Source organism: Electrophorus electricus, chromosome 23 (genome assembly GCF_013358815.1).
Source record: "Electrophorus electricus isolate fEleEle1 chromosome 23, fEleEle1.pri, whole genome shotgun sequence".
Lineage (NCBI taxonomy): Eukaryota > Metazoa > Chordata > Actinopteri > Gymnotiformes > Gymnotidae > Electrophorus > Electrophorus electricus.
The window spans coordinates 10,981,206-11,004,143 of NC_049557.1; the positions used below are offsets into that span (position 1 = coordinate 10,981,206).

Here is a 22,938-nt window from a genome sequence, read left to right on the forward strand (position 1 = left end):
AAAAGAATGAAGGTGACGTCTTCTCGTGTATTTTCACTGAGATGATCTTTATTGCTGACATCACTGACACAATTTGCCCCTTTTTCTTTTTTTTACAGCAAATATGGACGGTACTGCAAAAATGTAATTAGTAAATTAAGGGAGAACAGGGTATATTCCCATAAGCCATAACCCCCTGTAGCTGTGATTCCTGGACATTCAGCCATGCTATGGGATAGGCATGGAAGCAATAGCAGCTGCAGACGGGTGAGCTAGCGTTTCCAACACAGACATTCCTGCACATGAGGACCCAGGGAAGCAGACCGGAGTACAGATACATCACTATGTGCACAGATAGGAAGATCAGAAGCATCTACACAGTGGGCTGGTTTCTCACACACCTCAGAGGCGGTTTACACATATACGGATTTTTCTTTTTTCAGAATGAAATAGACAGAACATCTTTAAAAGTATTTGCGGCGAGAAAATAAGGTCCATACCCCGACCCCCGGCTACGTATTAGACTCCTGCCCGCCAGTTGGAGGTCATTGTGCCGTGGTGGTACACATGCAGGAAGGTCAAAGGTCATTGTGCTGTGGTGTGGAGCTGACTGGTCTTCTCCCGCAAGATGAAAAAGACATAGTGACAGGGAATCAGAGAAAGAAGGTACTGAAGCAGACAGTACAGTGGTCAAATACCAACACCAACACCAGTACCAGCATTCAACAATCAGGAGTGTTTTTTTGTCCAATCGATACTAAGATAATTTAACGTCAAGTTGCAAGTCATGTCTGAGGGCAATTTTTATACAACTCAAGCCCCCATGTCCAGTCCTCAAAAACAAACATTAATATTCTATAATGAACGCCTGCATTTTCCAGCAAACACCAACATTTTCAAACACCAATACTCTCCAATGAACTTAAGAACTTAAGCCCATGTGAGAGGAGAAGGTTGTAGACACTTCCCAGTAATCACATACAGGGACGAGACACCAGACATCTCAAACCCCATCCTGCATCGAGACTCTTCTCCGTCCTGCACGCAGGTGGTGGACTGAACTTCCCCTGGCGGTACTGTGCAGCTGAAACACTGGCTGACTTCCAACGAAGACTGAACACTCACCTCTAAACTGAGTCACCAAGCACTTAAATTCACACGTTAAAAATATTTACTCTCCATTTTCCACTCTAACCAGGATTTCTGTCTGATAGTATTCTTAATACTCATCTATTCTTACATGGTAATATATATTTGATACAGACTACAAAGCACTTCTGCACGTCACCTTGGACAAGGGCATCTGCCAAATGTTGTAAGTAAACATTTCAGTTTGCTGGTGTGTGTTTTGTCATCGTCTTGTCTCAGTGTCAAAGGCAGACAAACCCCCCTCCCCCGCAACCCTGCATCAGTGATCGGCACACGGTGAGTAAACAACCCCAAACGACGTCACTAAACGCTAGAGACTAAACGCTAGAGACTAAACGCTTTGGAACTTCTTTGCATGCTTCTTGAGAAGAAGGGTCAATTTGGCATAAATATAAAAATATATAACAGAAATGCATTAACATCAATAGTATTGTAAGGATAGCATGAAGATTAAGTCTTAACCAGTGGGGTTTTGAGGAGCCGAGTACAAAGCAGAGTGAGAAAATATCAATTCATTTAACAGAAGGAATCTCAGCGATGTCTCGTACCTCCGTTCTGCACAATGCACGGATGTCGGAGAAACGGGCCATAACGCTCAGCGCGCTGCAGCGCACGCACAAAACAGGATCAACGCACAATCCTTCAAACACATGACCTCCTGGCTCAGGGTCAAGATCAGTGTAACTGCTGCACAGATGCCAACACCATCAATACCAACACTCGACAAAAACAGCTATTAGGGAAGCTACGCTGAGTTACCTCATGTTGACAGATGCGTTTTGGCTGGTTCAGTGGTTTACTTTATTCAGCAGTTGCCTCCCTGCTAAACCAGATGATTTTTGCTCTTTCCTTTATGCACGGAGTCTGACAATTGTTTCTAAAAGAGCTTTAGCTTGATGGGAGCTTCAGCCTTTAGCTTTGTGTACTTGCTTAAGCGTATGTTTTCCCAATGAGATAACAATGCACTTGTGTTTACAGCGCAGGATAAGAATGTCTGCCAAATACTGTAAATGTAAACGAGCGAACTGGGTCCTGATTCTAGACCACATCTGGAATGGAAACCGATCAATGGAGCCACAGCCCTGTATGTCCATGAAGTTCGAGATATGGACTGGAAACCGGCATTCATCCTTTCATTTGAGATATGGACTGGAAACCTAAATTCACCCTTTCATCTTCACTTTTTGTTCAAGAAAGGCTGTCAAGCAGTAAGGAATCATTTACTGTACATCCTCTGTGTATATCCCCTCTGTATATTCTCTGTGTATATCCTCTGTGTATATCCTGGGTTAGGGTTATGATTAGCTTAGTCCAGCAAAGCACCAGAGCAGAAAAACAAATATTTAGACAGGATAAACTCATTCTATCTTTCTACAAAAACAAATGTCTATTAAAAAGACAAAAACATTTATTTCATGTTTCCACTACAAAAGCTTATAGAATATTTAAACTTTAAAAACACGCATTGCTTTTCTTTTGAGTTTTAACCCAGGTTCAGTTAAAAAGTTTAGGTCATGTAATAAAATTCTCCAGCATGTTGACCTGACGGTAAGATGGTAAAGTTGGTTCTATGTACTGGGTTCTGCAGTGAGTTTTAGGTGCTTGCTGGTTTGGAGCTGGTGAAGAACTGGCTAAGTGAGCTCTGCTTCAGGCCTCTGCAGGGTGCCCTGTCCTCACGGTTCCTCGTCCGTTTGGTCCGCTGGGATCTCCGAGCTTCTGCGCTGCGTTTTTGCTTCTTATTCTGGAACGGGCAGACGGTAAAGAAGCCTTTAGGTCCGAGCTGAAAAAAGGGGGCTAATGTTGGCAGAGATATGGTTGCACAATATATCGCATTATCGCTGTCCCAATATTGGCCTTTGAAACACTGATATCACAGAAGTCTGCACTATACAGCTGAGCCTTCTAACAAATCACATTTTTAAGCATGTGATCATCTAGGTAGTCCTGGTTTAATGGGGGGGTTTGGCTGAATCAAAGATTTCCAACAAACACACTTCGGTCCCAATACTGCAGGACAGTCCCTGACTATGTGACATTAAGAGTTCACCCCTGTGTTTTTAACAGACCCTCATCATCAACTTATGCTGCTTTATTAGGTCCCTCTGTGATGCACTGTCATCACATTCATCATCAGCCAATTCTTGACCAGTGAACCGCTGCCTGGATATCTGGCTGTTTGACCATTTGCCATGTCTTACCTCAGTGCCCTGCAATTTGCTTGTAGACTCATAATAAAGCTTCATAATCTATGAGTCAAAACATATTACAGGATTAAAAACGCAGGTATGAGACAGCATTTACCAGACATTACAATATAGAACAAGCTACTAATATAAATACTAATATCCCGCATACACAGCCCACGCAAGCCTGTCAAAACGTGCACAAGCTCACAGACCTTTTTCACCCCCGTGGACACAGCTGCCTCCTGCAGGGCTGAAGCAGACACCCAGCGGCTCTGGGGCTCTCTGTCCCTTTCAGTGGACCCACCCACACTGGCGCTGTACACCACATACGTTTGGTGAATGTGGGAGAAGATATGGACCACCTGCAGAGACATGAAAACCACACGCCAGACACGCCCCATCACCTCAGTGCAAGTCCCTGGAGTGTGAGACCTTTTAAGATGTCCAACAGAATCTGTCTGTTGGGGATGAAAGGCACTACTGAATGGAAGAACTCTTATACAGAGGCTGTTATTAAAAGAAGATTTAGCAAACCGCTTGAACCGGGGCAAATACGATGTGTTCAGGGGCAAATATGATGTATCCTTTGTGTTGTTCATAATTGTTTTGGCTTGAGTAACAAGTCCCATAAGCATCTTGCTCAAATTAATATGCATTTTCATTTTTAATTTCTCCATATTGTCAAAACCATATGCTTATGTCATATTAGCCTAGCTTTTCATAAGTGTTATTAAGAGTTATAGTGTGTCATTTGAAGTAATGTGCATTGAAAGGATGAAAGCTTTACTCAGAAGTATAGGATGATGTTCTTTTTATGATTGCTACAAAATTGCAGTTGTTGATCAGAGAGCTCATGAACTTTTGATAAGCGGTTAAACAACTATTATAAGTATAGAAAGGTAACGCTGTTGCAATATTAACATCTACAGTTTTACAACTGTATGATATGTGAAATGATAAATGAGGACGCTAACATTATTTTTTAAAGCTTGAACAGTCTTCACACACACTGTATTTCCAGAAGGGCCTTCGTTAGTGTGGCACGCGCGCCCCAGGCGACCACAAAGCTCGGTCACACGTCACTGGTTCTCAACACGTCGGTCATAACGGTTTCACCTCATCACGGTGTGCTCGTTTGTCTCTGGTCTTCCTCGAAACCCCGACCTTGCGGAATGGAGGAGGACGTTTCTGAGGCCAAACCAAGTGAACGTGGACATCTGAAATGCAACGTCCAACAGGGGACAAGTCCTCTGGCGCGCAGACGACTCTCAGCTCGGGAAACGGTCCGCTCGGGAGTGAACGTGTAAGTGACGGTGAACTATCATCACCGTGACGACACCAAAACAGTAGGGGGTTGTGGGCGGCGCGGCACATGGCGTACTCCCGTTTTTTAAAGCGTCTTCTCCGTTCCCTTATTTTAACACTAACGACACCAAACCTGTTAGTCTGTCCCGAGATCACGAAACTCACTGAGCACAAACTGCGTATGTGCACGCATCTCGGCCGCTCGGTCAAACGGCTGTGAGGGAGCACGTGGGAGACGTCGCCGGTATGCCTCCCTACGGTGAGCGGCACCGTACACACCAGATTAAACACTCGTTAATCAAACTGGACAAGCAGCAGCAAACAGAGAATAACTCTGGAAGTAGTTGCCAACATTGTTACCCTTGGCCATTGCAAACCTTACCCTGTGTGCGTGGCATTAGGATTAATGGCTTTACATTAGCTAGTTAACTAACTTAATTGGACTTATGATGACAAGGAAACAGTTAAGAACAACTTGTACTGTACATAATTTATTACAGAAGGAGAAATGGCAAGAAGGATAACACAATTACCTTTAAACATCTTAACCAGGCCAGATTAACTGATCCCTGGGTGTCTTTACTGGACAACATACCAACCAACACATGGATAGAACATCTACTTTAAAAGAAAAAACAGCACTCTTTATGAAAATCCAGAGTGCAAGCAAATATGAACTAAAAGGGATGTTTTTGCATCTTGCCACTGCAAATCAGTCAATCCTCATTAGCAATCTCATAACGGCTGTCCGTAGCAGCCTTTTTATCCAATTTGGAAAGCTAATAATCTTGTGTGGTTAACCATTTTGCCTTTTCTGTCATGGGACTCATCACTGAAGCTTTTCACACAACACAAGCATAGCATTTCACCAATAAAACAGAAGCGACTGAAGAGAAAATGCTCCAAGTTAACTAAACCTCAGAGAGCTTGACCACAGAATTCCTCCAAAATGGCAGTTAAACCCAAAACACACTTCAGTTCGCGTCATCTGTCAAAGACGTATACTGGAGGCCCCTGAAAACCAAGGTAATGACTTGAAAGGCTAATCCTTTCCAAGTCTGTAAACAAATCCTTACACGACAGTGCGCATTAATATTTACATTTACGGAATTTAGCAGACACTCTTATCCAGAGCGACTTACTAAAGTGCTTTGTCATTTCCTCATAGAATACATCCTAGCCAGTACAGTAGTGTAGAAATACAGGGATCACTGCTGATGAAGTGCAAAACACATATGAGCTCAGACAACAATAAGTGCAAAAAACAATACCCTACAAAGTAGGCATTTAGGTTTAAGTTCCTTCAAAAATAAAAGTTTTAATTGTAGAATATTCCGAGTTCCTATTTGCCATAATTTCAGAGCCCATGCCATCATTTTGGCCACATGGCCCCTTGCAATCCTTGGAATGAGTGAAACCAACGAGTGATACTGTCACGGCACAGATGTGCACAAGGCTGTGAGAATGAAGTGCAGATCTGATGCTGAAACTAAGGGGTGGGAGTTCTAAAAACGTAGCCCTAAAAAGGCAGTAAACGTGAATGAAAGTCTGATACACCGTGTGTGGTCAGTTATTCCACCCCCAAAGTTTCAACTTTTCACAAACTGAAATTCTGTGTTGAAAAATGGACGATTTCTCCACTATCCTTGATTGGGCCCATCAGTGCAATAAAGATGGTGTCTCTTCCACAATTTGAAGATCTTTCAAATCTACCTATATAGTTGCCTGCCTCATTTTTTAAAATTGTTTGATTCCATACTTTTGCCTTTTATATTGGGTTTCTAAGACCATAGAATTGACTGCTAGAGCTCATCTGCAAGAATGTAAAGAATTGGGTGTCCTATTCTTGCCAGTCCCTCAACCTTACATGGTGACTTATGCCAGGGATTTGATGAAGTGGCAGGATGGCCATCTGGATGCAGTCAATAAAGTTTGTGGTTCCCCCTAGTGGTTATATATGGAAGCTGCATCAACGCTTTCATCTTTATGGTTTTTCACTGTATATTCCCCCCCAAACATTAATGCATAGTTTTGTAGTTTAGAACTTTCTAACTTAAGTTTATAACTCACTTAGAAGTTTGAAAAAGATGAAAAATGTATTGAGTCACATAACCTTAAATTCATTTATCCTTTATAATAATCAGTTTTTTGGCTAGTCAATCAGATAACGTTTTTTTTTCCAGTATCAAGTGAGGAGGGTCTTGCCTCAGTAAAGGATATGTACTTGGATAGTCAATTTGCCTCTTTTGGTCAGTTATACATTTGATCTCAAGCAACCCACGTTTCTACACACTCCTTCTACGCATCAAAAGTAAATGTTAAGTGCGTTATTGCTTTTCTTCGTACGTCCTCGTCACCACCACAAAATTAGTCATCACTACCACCTCTATAACTGTATAGTACAGCTTTGAACGTGCATCATAACTTCAGCACAAAAGACTGGATGCAAACCTGCCTGGTCTTCCTGACAGTCTTCATCTTCAGGAGATCAATCACTGCTGTCTCCTCTTATCCTGGCCATTAGTGTGAACATAGTTGGCCACTAAAATTGTATTCCGATTTTGATCTTTGATTAAATGCTATGTAATCAAATGTAATCATTATCCAATCACAGGCCCCAGCAACACTGGTATGTGGTTGCTATCCATCGTGGCAGGTTCTGAGTGAAGCTTGCCTTTAATGCTGATCCAAGGGCAGTTTAGTTAGAGTGACCAAGACAAAATGGCTGACTAGAAGTGCTAAGGAAAGTAGTTATGGAAGAGTTAAGGAAGGTGTGCTGTCACGTAGCTTAGCACAGCACGACTTCCAGTAAAAGAACTCAGAGGCTGTGTTTGAGATTTTTGAAAACCACCACAATGGGATAATTTAAGCCTAACTTGACCTGGAATGCCTTGGCATGCATGGTTAGGAGGTTCGTTAATGCTTATAGGTTTTGCTTTTCAGTTCTGGAATGTTCTCTGCTAGTCATGAACGAAGAGTGATGTCATTTGTGTACTGCATTTCATGTGTTTCCCCGCTGTTATGATTACTTTTGCATCAGACACAGAATGCTCTCCCCTGGGTCGTCCCAGCCTAAGGTCTAATAACAAAGCTGAATTTCATTCGGGTTGAACAAAAAAGACTTCAATGTGATTATTTTTTGTTTCCACAGGAAAGGAAGAATCACATTCAAAAACTATGTGGCGAAAGTCACCCAGAACCCTTTTTTTGACGGTTTCATTATAGTCTCTAACATTCTGGATACTGTTTTTATGGCCCTAGAGACAGATTACAACCTAAAATACAAGAATTTTAACTTCTTCATGGTGAGTGTCTTTAAAAACCAGATAGAGGGGGAGTGAGGGAGTACAGAAGGCTAACCAACAAATCTCTTATTTCCTTGTTACAGATTGCAGAGGATTTTTTCATGGCAGTGTATATTATGCAGTTTTTAATGAAAGTGTACGTGGAGCCTAGAACGTATTGGAAGAACGGTTATAACATGTTAGATGCCGCCATCTTGGTGGCTTCTGTTATAATGCTGGCCACGAATGGAGGTGGGTTCGGCTCACACAGCTACGCGGGCACCATCCGTGCGTTCCGATCCTTGAGACTCCTGAAGGCAGTCTCCATTATTCCAGAAATACAGGTGAGCACCAATAGATCAGGAATTGGGTCACACCTGGTAGTCAAAAAGTAGACCTGCAGACTGCGTCTTAACGGTGCTGTTCTGTGCTTCGTAGGCCATATGTACAGGAATTTTCAGGACCATGAAGGGGGCTGTACATGTACTTGGGCTGATGTTACTGCTTCTCTTCAACTTCGGTGTCATCGGTTGTTTCTACTTCGGTAACCCTGACCCTGAACACTGGGGAGATTTGCCCTCTTCTATGTTTACCCTCTTCATGTTATTTACAGTAAGTTGTAAGTTTTAAAAATCTCTTTAAATATTACAGCTCATCTTGACCACTCTGCTCTGCAGAGGCAGGCCTACTCATTTAAAAAAAAAAACCTGACATATTTCATGATTTGAAGCAATATATTTTACATTTACTTTATCGTGCAAGCTTTGATAATTTGTTCCATTTAAAGATGCCATCCATTAGGTGCTCAACAAAACAGAGCACACAGCCACTCACTCACTCTTATGTCCCATTACATTTGAAGCTGGATGGTTGGACACACCTGCAGAAGGCGTTTGATGATTTAGGACTGAACGGTAGTCTTGGCTTCACCATCGTTTTCATTGTGATCGCCTGTTTCATCATCTTCAACGTGTTCATTGGAGTGACAATCACCGAGGTGGAGGTGAGGCATGGAGCGTAATGGTCCCTTTAAATGACCCCTCCTGGGTCTGCATGGCAGTAGCCAGACACAGCCAACCAAGGCGCCAAAGCAGAGTGTGCGTCTGAACCGTCCGTTATGAATGTGCTTCATAGAACCGCTACAATATGAGAGACACTTTCCACGTAGCATGAAAAGGGCTCTGGAAGGAAGGCATGGGGGAGTACATGGAAGTGACCTTTGAGAAATGACCTTTGTTATTAGAGAAGAGCTACAGGAGGGTGGTCCTGGCTCTCCCCCCCTGCGTGTGAGGAATGGTCCTCGGCTACAGGGAAATATCTGATCTTTGCAAATTAGATTTAACAAGGTCAGAGGAGTCACCAGCCAATTTAAATCTGTGTCAGGTTTTTGCTATTTGGTTTGGAATTTATTACTATTGCTCCAAATCAATAAACACAAACAGCACGTATAAGGGAGAGAGCATAGATGAAAAAATCCCCATAGTTTGGTGCCTGGAGTCAGTACTATAGCAAGTGGTGGCTCTATGTAGATATAGGGTTAGGGGTAGATATAGGGTGAGTAAAATTTGGCAAGCCAGATCGCTCTGCTTTTATTTCTTATTCTACTCTTGTAAAAATTAGAAGGCCATTTCTCCTACTGCTAAGATCGAACCACTAAACATTCCTTTCATTTATCTGTCCATCCTCTCATAGGAGCCTTCTGGCTTTGATATATTTTCTACATATTAAATTGTCATTGGCTGGGACTTTAACATGTAGGAAGAGCAAAATGGAGGCGACTGAAAAGAAAAACAACCACAGCTACCTTTTCATATTACTCTCCTGCTCTCAGTCTCTGAAGTTTATTTAAATACATTTCAAAGCAGTCTCTGACTGCACTGTCTGTGTGTTCTGATTCACGTGGATTTTTTTCATGTTTTCCACACCCCGGGCCAAACGTCAAACAGTATTCAGTGAAGACATTTGAGGCTGAGGTTCAGAGTGAGAAGGAGACACGGGTTTCCCTAAAGAAAAAAGCCATTATCCAGCAGTGTGAAAATAACACAAGAAAGCTGATCCAGAATCAGGTAAGCATTAGTTTTAAAAAATTACCAGGGCAGGGGTGAGACACACAATCCAGTGAACATGGACATTTTCTTACTATTTATGCACTGGACGTGTGCAATTAATTCAAAATAATAAGAAGTGTTAGTAGGCATGAATCTAATACAACATGGTGGTCCACATGGTAACATTTAAGAATTTATGAGTAACGTAATCCCAGTAAATCTCAGGATTTAGTAATTTCTAAGGGATTCTCTTTTTTGACCAACTATCCCAACATTGCACCTGATGCAAGCTAGTCATTTTAAGGACTTATTTTTTAAGCATGACCTATTTTTAACTTTATATTTTTTATACCATGTTCAGATGGGTAATGAACAGCATTTTACCAGGTTAGCAGAGCATCTGAAGAACTCAGTCCTTCACACAGATTCCATGGTGGTGAATGATGGCTGTACTGGTCTGTCATTTATAGACACCTATCTGAGCATCTTGGAACACCAGAAGATCACCATGAACAAGTGAGCTACACCAACTTTCCATCTCGGCCACCTCCCCAATCGCTAACCTACAAACATCAGCCTCATTAACACTCTTTTGGCCCTTAGATGTGGAGTGTCTTCTGCAGTGGCATAATTGGTTTTACTTTTAGTGTAGCAGGTTTTGATTACAGATGTGTTATATTCTTTTTTTTTGTTGGGGCTGTTTTAGCTAAATATTGGGGGAATAAAATTAGGTTGCCGTGTTAACATAAGAGAAACCAGAAAGAATCTAGTGCAACAGGTTTCAGAACAGTTCATGATCAGAAGACCACCTGAAGTTAAGAGTCTCAAACATTTACTTTGATTTAAATGGTTCTTTTCTTTCTCAGAACATCGTCTGACACAAATGCTGAAATTTAGCTAGTAAAAGCTTTTTTTAAATTCAAGATATAAAATGATTGTGCCTGTGATTATCTGAATTATTAGTTTCTCAAGCAATGCTTCAAGTTTAAGTATAATAACCCTCATCAGGCAAATATACACAGTCCTGAGAATGCCTATTATTGCAGTCTAGGTATTGATCCAGGGTGCAGGTCATTATAAGTCAGTTATTGATTGAGGGCACAGGCTATCAGCGGCTATGTACTGATCAGATATGCTGGTTATTACAAATTAGTTATTGATCATGTGCACTGGTTATTATAGGCTAGTTACGGATCGCTGGCCCCGTGTTCACGAGTTCTACGTTAAATCTACTTCTGACGGCTATGTCTCATGTATTTCTGCTCACTCTACACAAGCCTCATCCCTCCCATCACCCAGGGTCCAAAAATCCAGATTAAGACAAATACCTTCACTATATTTGGCAAATAAATTGTTTTGAGTTACCATTTAATTTTATAGTACCATTGAACTTTGTAATGCTTTGTAGTGAGCCGGTTCCTGCTGCATTGTTTTGCTAACTAACAGTACGTACTGATTTAACATGCAGTGTTCCGATAGTCAAAAACACGTTTAAACTCCAGTTTTGTTGTGTCAATATGAACGGGTAGGTTGCAGCAGCTCTGTAATGAGGCTACGTGCATCTTCAGTGAGGTACTGGAAGAAGACCTACTCCAGCAGGCTCTGAAAGAGCGGAATAGTAGAAGCAAGAAGAAAATGTCCAAAAGCATCAAAAAATAAATACACAAACACACTAAATTCTGCATGAATGAAATGCCTGTCGTCTGTATCATTTGATAGACACATCATCCCTTTTATTTAATTTCACAGGCAGGGTCAGAACCTTAAAGGATTTTCAGTTTTGCCATCTGCTTCTTTTCTTATTCCCCTGGAGTAAAGCTAGCATCCTCTCTTACGGTGTTCTTTTCCATTCTAGCCAGTGGAATTAGCCTGATAGCATTCTTAACACTGACCCATCTACATTTACAGCATTTAGCAGACGCCCTTATCCAGAGCGACTTACAGAAGTGCTTTGTCATTTACTCATAGAACACATCCTAGCCATCTATTGTCACATGATAGAGAATATAAAAACACTTTTGTATGTTGCTCTAGACAAAAGGTGTCTGCCAAACACTGTGAAAGTGGATACAACTACTTCACTGAGGATGAAACTATAAAATCAGCCTGTACAACCTTTAGCCGATTAGCCAGGTGCAACTTTAACTGCATTTAGTAAGTTGGCAAAAATGTAAACTTGATAATTACACACAATTAGGCATGTTTGATTCAGAAATGGTGGTGGTCATTTGATACGTAGGGGCCCTACGTATATGTATTAAAACAAAAACAAACAAAAAAACAAACAAACAAACAAAAACACCTAGTCACCTTAAAATGAGCCATGCTGAATTCCCTTGATTCTTGCCAAGTTTTAATGGTTCTGTATACTGCACTATTAATCTGAGAATTTCCTGAAGTCGAAAAGCAAAAGGACAAGCAATGAAGAGGAGTCAGGCGAAGAAGACTACTGAACCTCAGCACAAGACAGGCGAGGAAGACTACTGAACCTCAGCACAAGACAATTCATTTCCATATAGCTCACATTCTTATACCACTTATAATTAATTTATGTATTAAAACATCTATTAATTTATTTTATTTTTTTTTGTGTATGTGCATGTTGGTTGCTGTTACCTGGGGTTATGTTTTCCATTTTATAGTAGGCCAAAGACCTGCTTCATATGGAATTAAAAAGTGTCAGAAACACTCTGGTATTTTTGGTATTACGCCACCCTCCCCACAGATGCTGATCCCAGCTGATCAGCTGCCCTGCGTGGGTCTGCTGACCCTGTGAATCTGGACCAATATTTTAGGTCTTCATTAACATCATCAAAAACACCAGTTGAAGTTACATTCCACCATTCCAGTTCAGTTCCAGAGACCTGTACTGTCTAACAGCAAGGACAGCTAACCATGTTCTTGCTGAGGCCAAGCTCCCTACCTTGTCGCACGTATGTGCTGTATGTACTGTATGTAGCTAATGTGACCAGCAGAAAATAACTGAATGGCACTCACCTCTCCCAAGTACTGAAAAGAATCTTCATCTGGTGATGTTCCCACAATCCTCTGCACTTCAGCACTTAACAGGGCTCTGTGCTTCTTCCCCGGGATGTCTTCCTCCAAGAGGATGCTGGGTAATTCCCACATTCCCGCCAATAGCCCTGGCAACAAACAACAGTCATGCTTAAATCTACATAGTTTTAGAATTAAGATTTTGCTGTTCTGAATGACTCAAATTTATTTTCAGGTCCACAGGAAAAATACAGGAGCAGGTCAGTAGGTTTGGCCAATGAGAAGCTGAAAATCTTTTGTGGGACCCTGCACCTGTGCTTGGCCTCTGGATGACCCTGTACCTGTGCTTGGCCTCTGGATGAGCAGGTACTGAGGCTCATCCTCATCCTCTGTCATTCGGCATCGCAGGACACAGGTCACCATCCTCTCCACACGAGGGGCCTTTCTGACTGGCTTGCGGGGGTAATTCTGCACTCCCAGATCACGGGCCCAGCCCTCAGACAGGCACAGTTTACAGCTACTGTCGCCAGCTGCTTCACAAAAACAGACAGAATGACCCCCCCCCATTTTGGAAAGCATGCCGTAGTAGAGGATGGCGACCGAAAACGTGACTTACAACAGTCCTCTATATCAGGAACACAGGGACTTTGCACTGAGTCTGGATTACTCAGGGGGCTTTTAGCATCTGTCTCTTGGATTAAGATCACCTGCAACATGTGGAATTACAGTCTTAGACCTCTGAAACGTCTGCGGCAGCTCCCGGGTATGAGGCAGACTATGGGTTACCTTTCGATAGGCATGGCAGTGTGTCTGAACAGGACAGCGCGCACAGAGGGGGGATTTCGGCCTGCACACCAAGGCGCCCAGTTCCATCAGAGCCTGGTTGAACTGGCCAGGTCTCTCTGGATCCACAATCAGGTTGCATATTTCCCTAACATGAGAGAAAAGATTAGGAGACGTCTCCCTTTTCCATCATCATCTTAACACACACAATTCAGAAAAGAGATGAAAATGATCATTTCCATATTTTAGCACAAGTTTATGAGTAGTGCATATGGATAAATCACAGGTCTTAACCATAACCTTTGTTTACAGCACTTTTGTAGACAGTTTACAAACTGATTTAGAGACCTGAACAGTCTTCTTTAGACTTATTTAAATAATTACACTAACTGATTACATTTGTAATGGAGTAAATAAGGAATCGCCAGAATTCCCTTTAATGCTACTTGTTAAATCTCTACTGTCACTGAGCTTTTGTAAAAGGGAATGCAAAATCTTCAGTGGAGTTCTGAGCACTGCAGACACCGACGTACCACAGGAGGTCGGTGACCAGGGAGCTGGTGCAGTCTGCCCCGATGGCCCGCAAACGACACAGCACCCGCGTCACGTTCCCATCGACAGCCCCTGTAACCTAGGCAACACGCATGCTGAGAGAGGCTGAAAAAAACCCAGTCATTTTAAACTTAGCCTAGGTTCTGCTTGTCATGCAGCCCAAACATTCAGTCCAGGGCAGGACCCAAATCCAGATCCTGTTCACGTGTATGTAACCACCGAGCAGATAGATGGAAGGACTGGTCACCTTTTGTTGCCCTGACACTGAGATGCAGGCATGGAGCATGGAATTAAGGGAATTATGGGATTAAGGGATTAAGAATCAGGTGTGAACAGCCTCAAATGACAGGGAGGAGGAATAAACATACCAATACAACCGTAGACAAGAGAGTAGGGACAGAGTGATTGCCATGCAGACGAGTGGATACACAGCCAAAACACCAGGCAAAAGCACCAGGCAAATAAAGACTCAGGGTTCTGACTCCACTCATACAGCGTTTTAGCCACAGGTGTGAGTAAGATGCTGGGGTTTTTGCCACGTGTCTTTAAGACCCTGCTGCTCAAGGCTGTGGTGTCTACGCCTGTTTATTCCAGGCCTCTACACCACCACTCGCTTATACTACAGAGCAAGCGCAAAGGAGGGAACCACAGAATAATCACTTCAAACAAACACCTGAACACCTAAAGCAAACATCTGAAGCCGTCGGAGAGACCAGGTCATTCTGCTAAGACGTTGGATAAGACAGAAGCCTGGTATGTTGGAACTTGGACCAAGTCTAGTTTTGGACCGTACTGCAGGGCGAACGGTGACTCACCATTGGCATTTTTTTTTAGCCTAGTCTAAGACTTAATCAAGGCCCATAATGCTCAGCAGAGAACAGAGGAGAGGTGTGAACATATGTGATGATGATGACGACGACGACGACTATGGAGGCTTACCAGCCCTAGGGCGATGGAGCCAACAGCCCCCGCGGTGTAGCGGCCCACCCCGGGCAGCCATTTCAGAAGCCCCTGGGTCGTCCGCGGCATCTCCCCGGCCAGCTCAGACATCACCTGCAGCAATCACACACACACATACACGTAGAACACTGCCATATTTATTAAGAGATTTAACGTTAAACAACAACAACAACCACCACCACCACCACCTTCTGTGCTCCTTGGTGCAGTCTCCGCCCTCGAGAGTAGTACCCAAGTCCCGCCCACATCTCATTCACGTCCTGCCAAAAAAACAGCAGGCATTGCTGTGTTAAGGCAGGAGGGAGGCCTGGCCCTTTTCCAGACTCAGTTTCTGACCTTATTACCTCCACTGAAGCGGCAGCAAGTTCCTGCACTGTGGGCCACCGCTGTTATGGAGCGAGAACAACACTGTCACCATTCAGGAAACTGTTGTACAAAAATGCTAGACACACACACATGAGAGGTGGCTTGCCTTCATCCATTTGTTGTAGTAGTCGATTACCGTGGCAACCTGAGTCTGCTGTAGCATGACTTCCGAGACCCACACTGACAGGAGACAGAAGAAGGTGGTACCAGATGAGTACTTCATCCTGCCTCACAGCCCATCTAACACACGAACCCTCAAACGCGCACTTACCGGCATACGTCCTGATGTTCGCATCCGTCTCCGTCATCGCCTTTCAAGACAAAGGATGGAATCATCATTTCAAGCAGGAGACATTTACATTTTACAGAACACCGAGATGTGGATGTGAAGTACTTACCACTGTGCGCCAGGGGAGGTCTCTCTTGGACTGATCGTACCAGCGCAACAGACGAGAACGGAAGAGCGAAACTTCCGCAGGCTCGTTAAAGAAGTGGTACGAGGATGGTCTCGCGCTCTCTGCTGCTTGGCAGAAAAGACATCTGATCTCACCGGCACACTTTGGAAACTAGAACTGACCACTGAAAGCCAGAACTGACCGAACACCTCGGTACGTGCCTCCTCCGGGCGCACGTTTCAGGCGGCGTGCAGCTGCGCCGACACGGGCGACTTACCTCCTCCAAGTCGCAGCTCTGCTTTCTTTTTGGCTTGCCCAGCTGGTGTGTTTTGCGGCGCGGCGCGTTTCCCGGCTCGCACTGCAGGGCTCCGCTTGCGCATTGTTAACCTCGAAGCACGTGCATGTACACGCCAGTAATCATTCCATCAGACGTGCAGCTTGCACGGCTCCCGGGGAGCCGCGCTCGCTAACGTTGCGCTGTTATATAGAACTAAACTCGGGCTTCCTCGAAAGTGTTTTTGTGGAAGCGATATTCAGGGAACGCCAAACTTTTCGGGGCGAATCCTGAACACACAACCCCGCCACAGTGCGCCCTGCCTCCAAGGCGGGGCTCCACAACCAATCAAACGTCATCTTTATAACTCTTGCAAGGAAAAGACGTGTTACCGTATGTCTTATAATAGCTACATGGGATGTCATGTATTGATATTTATTGCACTTGAAAAATCAAATGTGTTTAATATATTTAAAGAATAAATCCACATCTGTCTCGTGACGGTCAGGAATCTGTATTCCGCACTTCAGGCTCTGGAACAGAAGACGGATGTTGGGGTTTCATTACAGCGAATACTTATCTGGTAATATTCTCTGAAAACAACAACAGTAAAATGAATGTCCAAGTCTATTTTTACTCATACCTCTTAAAATATGCACTTTGTTTGCCAGTAAGAGATCAGCCTGAACTTGGTCCGTGCTCATGTACAGCAGTTCAGCGTTGTGCTAGAAAACGCAGGCAAGCTTGTTCAAACACAATCATTCATTTGGTGTCCGACATTTCAGCCCTGATTTAACGGACGTGTGGACGCATTTCAGTGGCGCGCAGCTAATGTTTTGCAAACATGAATCTGATGTCACGGATGAGAAAAATAACTAATTTTCTTTCACGCGTTTAAGTCGCTCAAACGTGTAGAAGGATAAAGACTTTCCACAAGGGGGCGCCATGTAACAGCGTCACTTAGCATCAATAACACCGTGTCCTTGTTGTTTTTGTTTTTGTTTGTTTGTTTGTTTTTGTGTGTGTGTGTGGCTGGCTTGGCGACCCTAGTGCAGAACCAGAGGGTGTGAAACACGAGCAGGCTCACCATGAAGCAGTCGAACAGAGCCGGTCCCATGGCAGTGCGCACGTGTTCCTCCACCACCGGGTAGGAGCGCACAAAGTGCTGTGTGGAGACCAGGAGGTAGTTTGTGAACATTGATCTTTGTCTTTCTAACATCGTGAGGATGAAATATAAGATCGTTAACATTTAAAAGTCATCACTGAGCTAAAACGGCACAATAATACAAGAACTTTGCATGTGTGTCGTCAACTTTCAAGCTCCCTGTGGGAATCAGATAGGAAAGCAAAAATGTTTATCCAACTGGGGACAGTTGGTTAGAAAAAATAACTTTTATTTGAAAATCCAAAAGTGCCAAAGCATGTAGCATGTCTATTCTCTCTCTCTCTCTCTCTCTCTCTCTCTCTCTCTCTCTCTCTCTCTCTCTCTCTGTGTTTGAGAGAGTGAGAGAGATGCATTTTTACCTCCAAAGCCAGGCTTGCTTGTCTTTGAGTGTCTGCATGTTCCAGATTGCCCATAGCACAGAGTAGATGGTGAATCACACCAAGATGAATCAGTTCTTCAGATATGTCTTGCTTCTCCTCGGCTAACATCCTGTGATATTAGTTGGTTATTTAACACCATAATGTCCAAAACACATGCATATACACTACAGCAGGATGGACATATGTACATTACAATACACTGTGACTAACTTATGGAATGTTTGCATTATCCATAATTATGTTTCAGTTCACAGTTGTTTTACATGTTTCCATGTTTCAAGTCAAGTAAAAATCAAGTTACAGAATACAGGGGTGTATTATGTGTTTACATGTTTCAGTTCAGAGCTATATTATGTTTTTATATGATTGTATGCTGTATTGTGTGGTTACGTTTCATCAACTTTCTCAGTTTGAAATTACCGAAGGACTTTAGCTGCAGCTGCCTGCTGGACAAACAGTGGTAGTGATTCTGTCATCTTCACCATCTCTGGATCTACAGGAACAACCAACCACAGATCAGCATTACTGGGCCTTATGCAAATGAGGGGGCTGACCTGAAAACCTGGTAAGAGGTTTTAAGAGGAGGAAGTGAGGTTGCACCCTGAAGGATCTTGTGTTTGCAGACTCCCTCTCTGGCTGGTTTTAGGAGGGTGACTAGCGCACGGAGCAGAGCAGGTCTCACCTCTGTCTGCTGCAGCTCTTTGATAAGCTCTATTGCTAACAAACAAAAACACACAAAGCTTCACAAATGATGCACAAGCAGAAAGAAGCTTTATACCAATATCATCACCTCAAGGTAAAAAATCTTCACAACACAGCCTTTCGGTCAGTATAAGCCATGCAAAAATAACCACGGTTACCCTCATACTGCACCTCCAAGTGTAGAGACCGCAACAAATTCAGCAAGGGTTCTACAATACTCAGGTGAGCCGTCTTTACAATAACCTGCACAAAAGAATAAACGCTTATGCAAGACTAAAGGTATGGAAAAGAAAATTATTTTGCAAATGTGTTGGAGCTTATGCTGTATAAACATCCAATGGATGTGCACATTTAGATGTGAAACGCCTGTGGAAATGTTCCAAAGACATGGCTTTGTAACACTGTTACCTGTTGCAGAGACATGGCTTTGTAACGCTGTTACCTGTTGCAGAGACATGGCTTTGTAACGCTGTTACCTGTTGCAGAGACATGGCTTTGTAACGCTGTTACCTGTTGCAGAGACATGGCTTTGTAACGCTGTTACCTGTTGCAGAGACATGGCTTTGTAACGCTGTTACCTGTTGCAGAGACATGGCTTTGTAACGCTGTTACCTGTTACAGAGACATGGCTTTGTAACGCTGTTACCTGTTACAGAGACATGGCTTTGGAATGTTGAGACATGGCTTTGGAATGTTACATGTTACAGAGACATGGCTTTGGAATGTTGAGACATGGCTTTGGAATGTTACATGTTACAGAGACATGGCTTTGGAATGTTGAGACATGGCTTTGGAATGTTACATGTTACAGAGACATGGCTTTGGAATGTTGAGACATGGCTTTGGAATGTTACATGTTACAGAGACATGGCTTTGGAATGTTGAGACATGGCTTTGGAATGTTACATGTTACAGAGACATGGCTTTGGAATGTTACATGTTACAGAGACATGGCTTTGTAACGCTGTTTCCTGTTACAGAGACATGGCTTTGTAACGCTGTTTCCTGTTACAGAGACATGGCTTTGTAACGCTGTTTCCTGTTACAGAGACATGGCTTTGTAACGCTGTTTCCTGTTACAGAGACATGGCTTTGTAACGCTGTTTCCTGTTACAGAGACATGGCTTTGTAACGCTGTTTCCTGTTACAGAGACATGGCTTTGTAACGCTGTTTCCTGTTACAGAGACATGGCTTTGTAACGCTGTTTCCTGTTACAGAGACATGGCTTTGTAACGCTGTTTCCTGTTACAGAGACATGGCTTTGTAACGCTGTTTCCTGTTACAGAGACATGGCTTTGTAACGCTGTTTCCTGTTACAGAGACATGGCTTTGTAACGCTGTTTCCTGTTACAGAGACATGGCTTTGTAACGCTGTTTCCTGTTACAGAGACATGGCTTTGGAATGTTGAGACATGGCTTTGGAATGTTACAGAGACATGGCTTTGGAATGTTGAGACATGGCTTTGGAATGTTACATGTTACAGAGACATGGCTTTGGAACACAGTTACCTGGACTGTGCGCACAGTCTGAAGCACAAGCTGCTGGGTTTTTGGGCAGTTGCAGGATAGCAGTGCCACCAGGCCTTTGTACACCTGCTGCTGGTATCTGGGGTTCCCATGAGCCAATGCCTCCAGCAGGACAGAGGCTGTGTGCTGGGTCTCCTCAGCACAGGCTGTAGCCAAACACTCGGCTACAGCCCTCACACCTCCAGTTCACAGACACAGTGGGAAGTAGTGGGGAAACTGGCATTCATTCATCTACTGATATCAAATGCGTTTGATTTTGTAAAGCTGTGAGAAAAACATATTTTCTAAAATATTTTCAAAACCAGGCCAACCTGACAAACAACAAAGCAGATATTTAATAAAAATAACCATCGTATTAGTTCAGCTTGGATAAATGAGTGCTATCTTATACCAAACTCACATTGTGTGTCATAGACCAGAATGACCTGTCATAGACCTCATAGACTGCTATCCACTATGACCTGTCATAAACCACACAGACCACTGTGACCTGTCACTGACCATATAGACTGCTATGACCTGTGTCATAGACCTCATAGACCACTATGACCTGTGACATAGACCATACCGTAGCTTTCACAGATGATCTCCTTGTACTTTCGGCCAGTGTTAGCGATGATTCGGAGCAGGTGCAGAGCTTGCGTTTTCGCCTTCTCTGTGATCTGACTGTGTCCCAGAACCTCCAGCAGGGTGAGCACTCCACCCATCTCCAGAAACTCCATCAGATACCTGTGACTGTCAACAAGGGGAGGCTACAACATCAACCTGACCTCAAGGATGTTTGATGTGATCTGTTTAGCAACGCAACTGGGCCAGCTATATACCTATATTATTATAGGTAATAATAGTAAAGGAAAATAAAGAACAAAACAACAACTACATTATCATTATTATTATTATTATTATTTTACAACCCTTTGTTATGTGATGGATGTTTGGCTTGGGAGTTGCTGAGGACTGGTGTGCAAGTGTCTGTGTTTAGCAGGTGGTGCTGTGTGTACGGCTGGAGAGACTCAGGGAGCAGGTCTTACCTGCCGGCAGCTGAGAGGAACACCTCCAGTGCTCTCAGCTGAAGTTCCAGATATGTGCCAAACATGTAGCTGAAAAGGCTGCAGTAAAGGAATCATGTCACTACTGATCAGTGTGTGCCCTGGAGCAGCCTGGATGGGCCATGCCAGTCCTTAACTAATGCCCTGGAAAAAGAGCTCCACCTTCAGCCAGACTGCAGAGCTATCTCCTATATTCAGCCAACACCAAACTGTGCAGCGTCGATGAAACTGCACTACAACACGTACTCTACTTTGAGAATGCTAAATAGGTGTGATCCAAGATGAACACTGTTTGCATGGATACGTTAGTCTCATCCAGGCAGTGATGCGAGCGAGGAACAGGCTTCCAGCCTGAGCAAACTCCAGCTCCAGCTCCATACTTGTCTTTCCGGCATTACGTGTCAGGAATTCCTGCAGCATGGAAGCTCGGGCAGACTTATTGCCCTGGTCCCACTCGTGCAGAACACTCAGCACCAGGCCAGTAGCGTCTCGCTCTTTACTAGTAAACATGCTGGCATGGAAACTGCAAGGGAACGTTGTATTAGTGCTGGACTAGATGACAGAGGACTAGTATATACCTTGTAGTCACTACTATTACAATGAATTGCTGAAAATTGACAGTGTGATTCTCTGTACACTGCCAGTGTACACAAGTTATCTGCTCCCAAATGTACTGTTTCAGAGAGTGAGGTCTGGCATTGCTGGTACGTCAAAGCTTCTTTAGATCTTCCCGAGTGACTCACTTCCTGAATGCAGTGTAGTTTGTTTCTTACTTAGTAGCAACATTAAAAATAACATTCGTTGTCTTGATATCAGAAATAAGCTGTCATTTAGAGAAAATAACGTCTGTTATTTTGAACGGAAAAAAAAATTGTGATCTCGAAATAACAGTAGGTTAACTACAACCCCCGCCCTCCCTAAAAAACCCCACTTTTTTCTGGACTTCCGAATGGTTAATACGTTACTGACTATATCGCCATCATAGTTATGTAGGTAAGGTTATGTAAGGTTACGTCTTATGTTGCGAGAGAGAGAGAGAGAGAAAAGATACATTCTTCATGACCGAAAACTGAGTCTTGTTTACCACTTGCGAGGTGTCACGGCAGGGAACGTTCAGATCTCGATGATGTGTACGATTGCTAGGCAACAACAGCTACACGCGCGTACGGTGTCCATTGAGGTACAGATAGGGCACGTGCTGGCACATACACTTTTATCCTGCTTTCGCAGATGCACAGGTGACATTTTTTTAAAAATTCAAAAACACTTTCTTTCTCTTATTTTCTTGTAAAAGGATATTCGCAGGTGTGCTACCATCGAGGCACCACTGCAGATCCATTAAAATTGTTGTACACGTTTATTTCAGATGATCAAGACAAATTAATTTCATCTATTTGTAATTGTACGTGAATATATTTTGTAATCTTTCCAATCTTAGTGCGTTTTTGTCGTCTAAGTTCTTTACTGATAATGACAGGATTTTCTGTAGTATTTATTGAGCACGGGCCAACAAAAACTCCAGCACGTACAGCACATGATGGATCTAATTGCTGGATCTATAATTCTATGGCAGGCATTATATGTGTTACCATATTAATATGCTAATAACCACAAACACAATTCACTATGTCAACATAAAATAAACAGAACTTTGTTTGCAGTGACGTTTTACTGGAAAGAATACAACTTTTAACATTTTTCTGCAATGTCAGCTTAACATCTAATTAAAGTCATATAGGAACTGGTAAAAATGTCAAACAAGCTATTTATTTTGAATAAACCTTATTTAGTGCAGGTTTGGTCTTTTCCTTCATTAAGAATGTGTGTGTGTGTAAGTGT

At 43.1% G+C, this 22,938-nt stretch overlaps 2 protein-coding genes and 1 long non-coding RNA gene across 9 annotated transcripts; 1 reads left to right on the forward strand and 2 right to left on the reverse strand.

Annotated features, from left to right (window-relative positions):
- Positions 1–26: 26 nt before the first annotated feature.
- Positions 27–16,589, reverse strand: mutyh (mutY DNA glycosylase). 5 transcript variants are annotated; one of them, XR_004775554.1, is made up of 16 exons: positions 16,279–16,589; positions 16,005–16,126; positions 15,878–15,917; positions 15,713–15,786; positions 15,585–15,626; positions 15,429–15,500; positions 15,220–15,333; positions 14,262–14,359; positions 13,732–13,876; positions 13,562–13,652; positions 13,287–13,478; positions 12,949–13,094; positions 3,527–3,676; positions 3,327–3,374; positions 480–2,908; positions 27–321 (listed from the first exon to the last, which is right to left on the reverse strand). XR_004775554.1 is itself a non-coding variant. In XM_035522045.1 (15 exons), the coding sequence occupies exons 1-15, from the start codon at positions 16,379–16,381 to the stop codon at positions 2,723–2,725; spliced, it is 1,620 nt and encodes a 539-aa protein (XP_035377938.1). In that variant the 5' UTR covers positions 16,382–16,589; the 3' UTR covers positions 27–2,722. The 5 variants fall into 5 exon arrangements, 4 of the variants coding, with proteins under 4 accessions (XP_035377938.1, XP_035377939.1, XP_035377937.1 ...); XM_035522045.1 differs by having other exon boundaries at positions 27–2,908; positions 13,287–13,475; XM_035522046.1 differs by having other exon boundaries at positions 27–2,869.
- Positions 16,127–18,408, forward strand: LOC113586878. The gene is made up of 3 exons (XR_003411668.2): positions 16,127–16,214; positions 17,326–17,458; positions 18,320–18,408. It is a non-coding gene; the product is annotated as an uncharacterized LOC113586878 (long non-coding RNA).
- On the reverse strand, positions 16,710–22,852 carry armh1 (armadillo like helical domain containing 1). Of its 3 annotated transcripts, none has more exons than XM_027025268.2 (12): positions 22,184–22,852; positions 21,404–21,622; positions 21,082–21,150; positions 20,619–20,785; positions 20,033–20,229; positions 18,681–18,765; positions 18,421–18,537; positions 18,241–18,313; positions 17,800–17,929; positions 17,363–17,440; positions 16,919–17,000; positions 16,710–16,808 (listed from the first exon to the last, which is right to left on the reverse strand). In XM_027025268.2, exons 2-12 carry the CDS (start codon positions 21,607–21,609, stop codon positions 16,780–16,782), a joined length of 1,233 nt encoding a protein of 410 aa, XP_026881069.2. In that variant the 5' UTR covers positions 21,610–21,622; positions 22,184–22,852; the 3' UTR covers positions 16,710–16,779. The 3 variants fall into 3 exon arrangements, with proteins under 3 accessions (XP_026881069.2, XP_026881068.2, XP_026881070.2); XM_027025267.2 differs by having other exon boundaries at positions 21,404–21,904; positions 22,151–22,852; XM_027025269.2 differs by lacking the exon at positions 21,404–21,622 and having other exon boundaries at positions 22,151–22,852.
- Between the last annotated feature and the right edge of the window lie 86 nt (positions 22,853–22,938).

What these genes read in the sequence shown, in the direction of transcription:
- mutyh (XM_035522044.1), bottom strand. Translation starts at nt 16,381, where the DNA reads ATGCGCAAGCGGAGCCCTGCAGTGCGAGCCGGGAAACGCGCCGCGCCG. An exon ending in ACTACAACAAATGGATGAAG is followed by an intron (nt 15,627 to 15,712) that starts GCAAGCCACCTC and finishes GCTCCATAACAG; the next exon opens with CGGTGGCCCACAGTGCAGGA. An exon ending in GCTCCATCGCCCTAGGGCTG is followed by an intron (nt 14,360 to 15,219) that starts GTAAGCCTCCAT and finishes CGTGTTGCCTAG; the next exon opens with GTTACAGGGGCTGTCGATGG.
- armh1 (XM_027025268.2), bottom strand. Translation starts at nt 21,609, where the DNA reads ATGTTTACTAGTAAAGAGCGAGACGCTACTGGCCTGGTGCTGAGTGTT. An exon ending in ACTGCCTGGATGAGACTAAC is followed by an intron (nt 21,151 to 21,403) that starts GTATCCATGCAA and finishes CAGCCTTTTCAG; the next exon opens with CTACATGTTTGGCACATATC. An exon ending in CAAAGTGCATATTTTAAGAG is followed by an intron (nt 16,809 to 16,918) that starts GTATGAGTAAAA and finishes CTTCTGTTCCAG; the next exon opens with AGCCTGAAGTGCGGAATACA.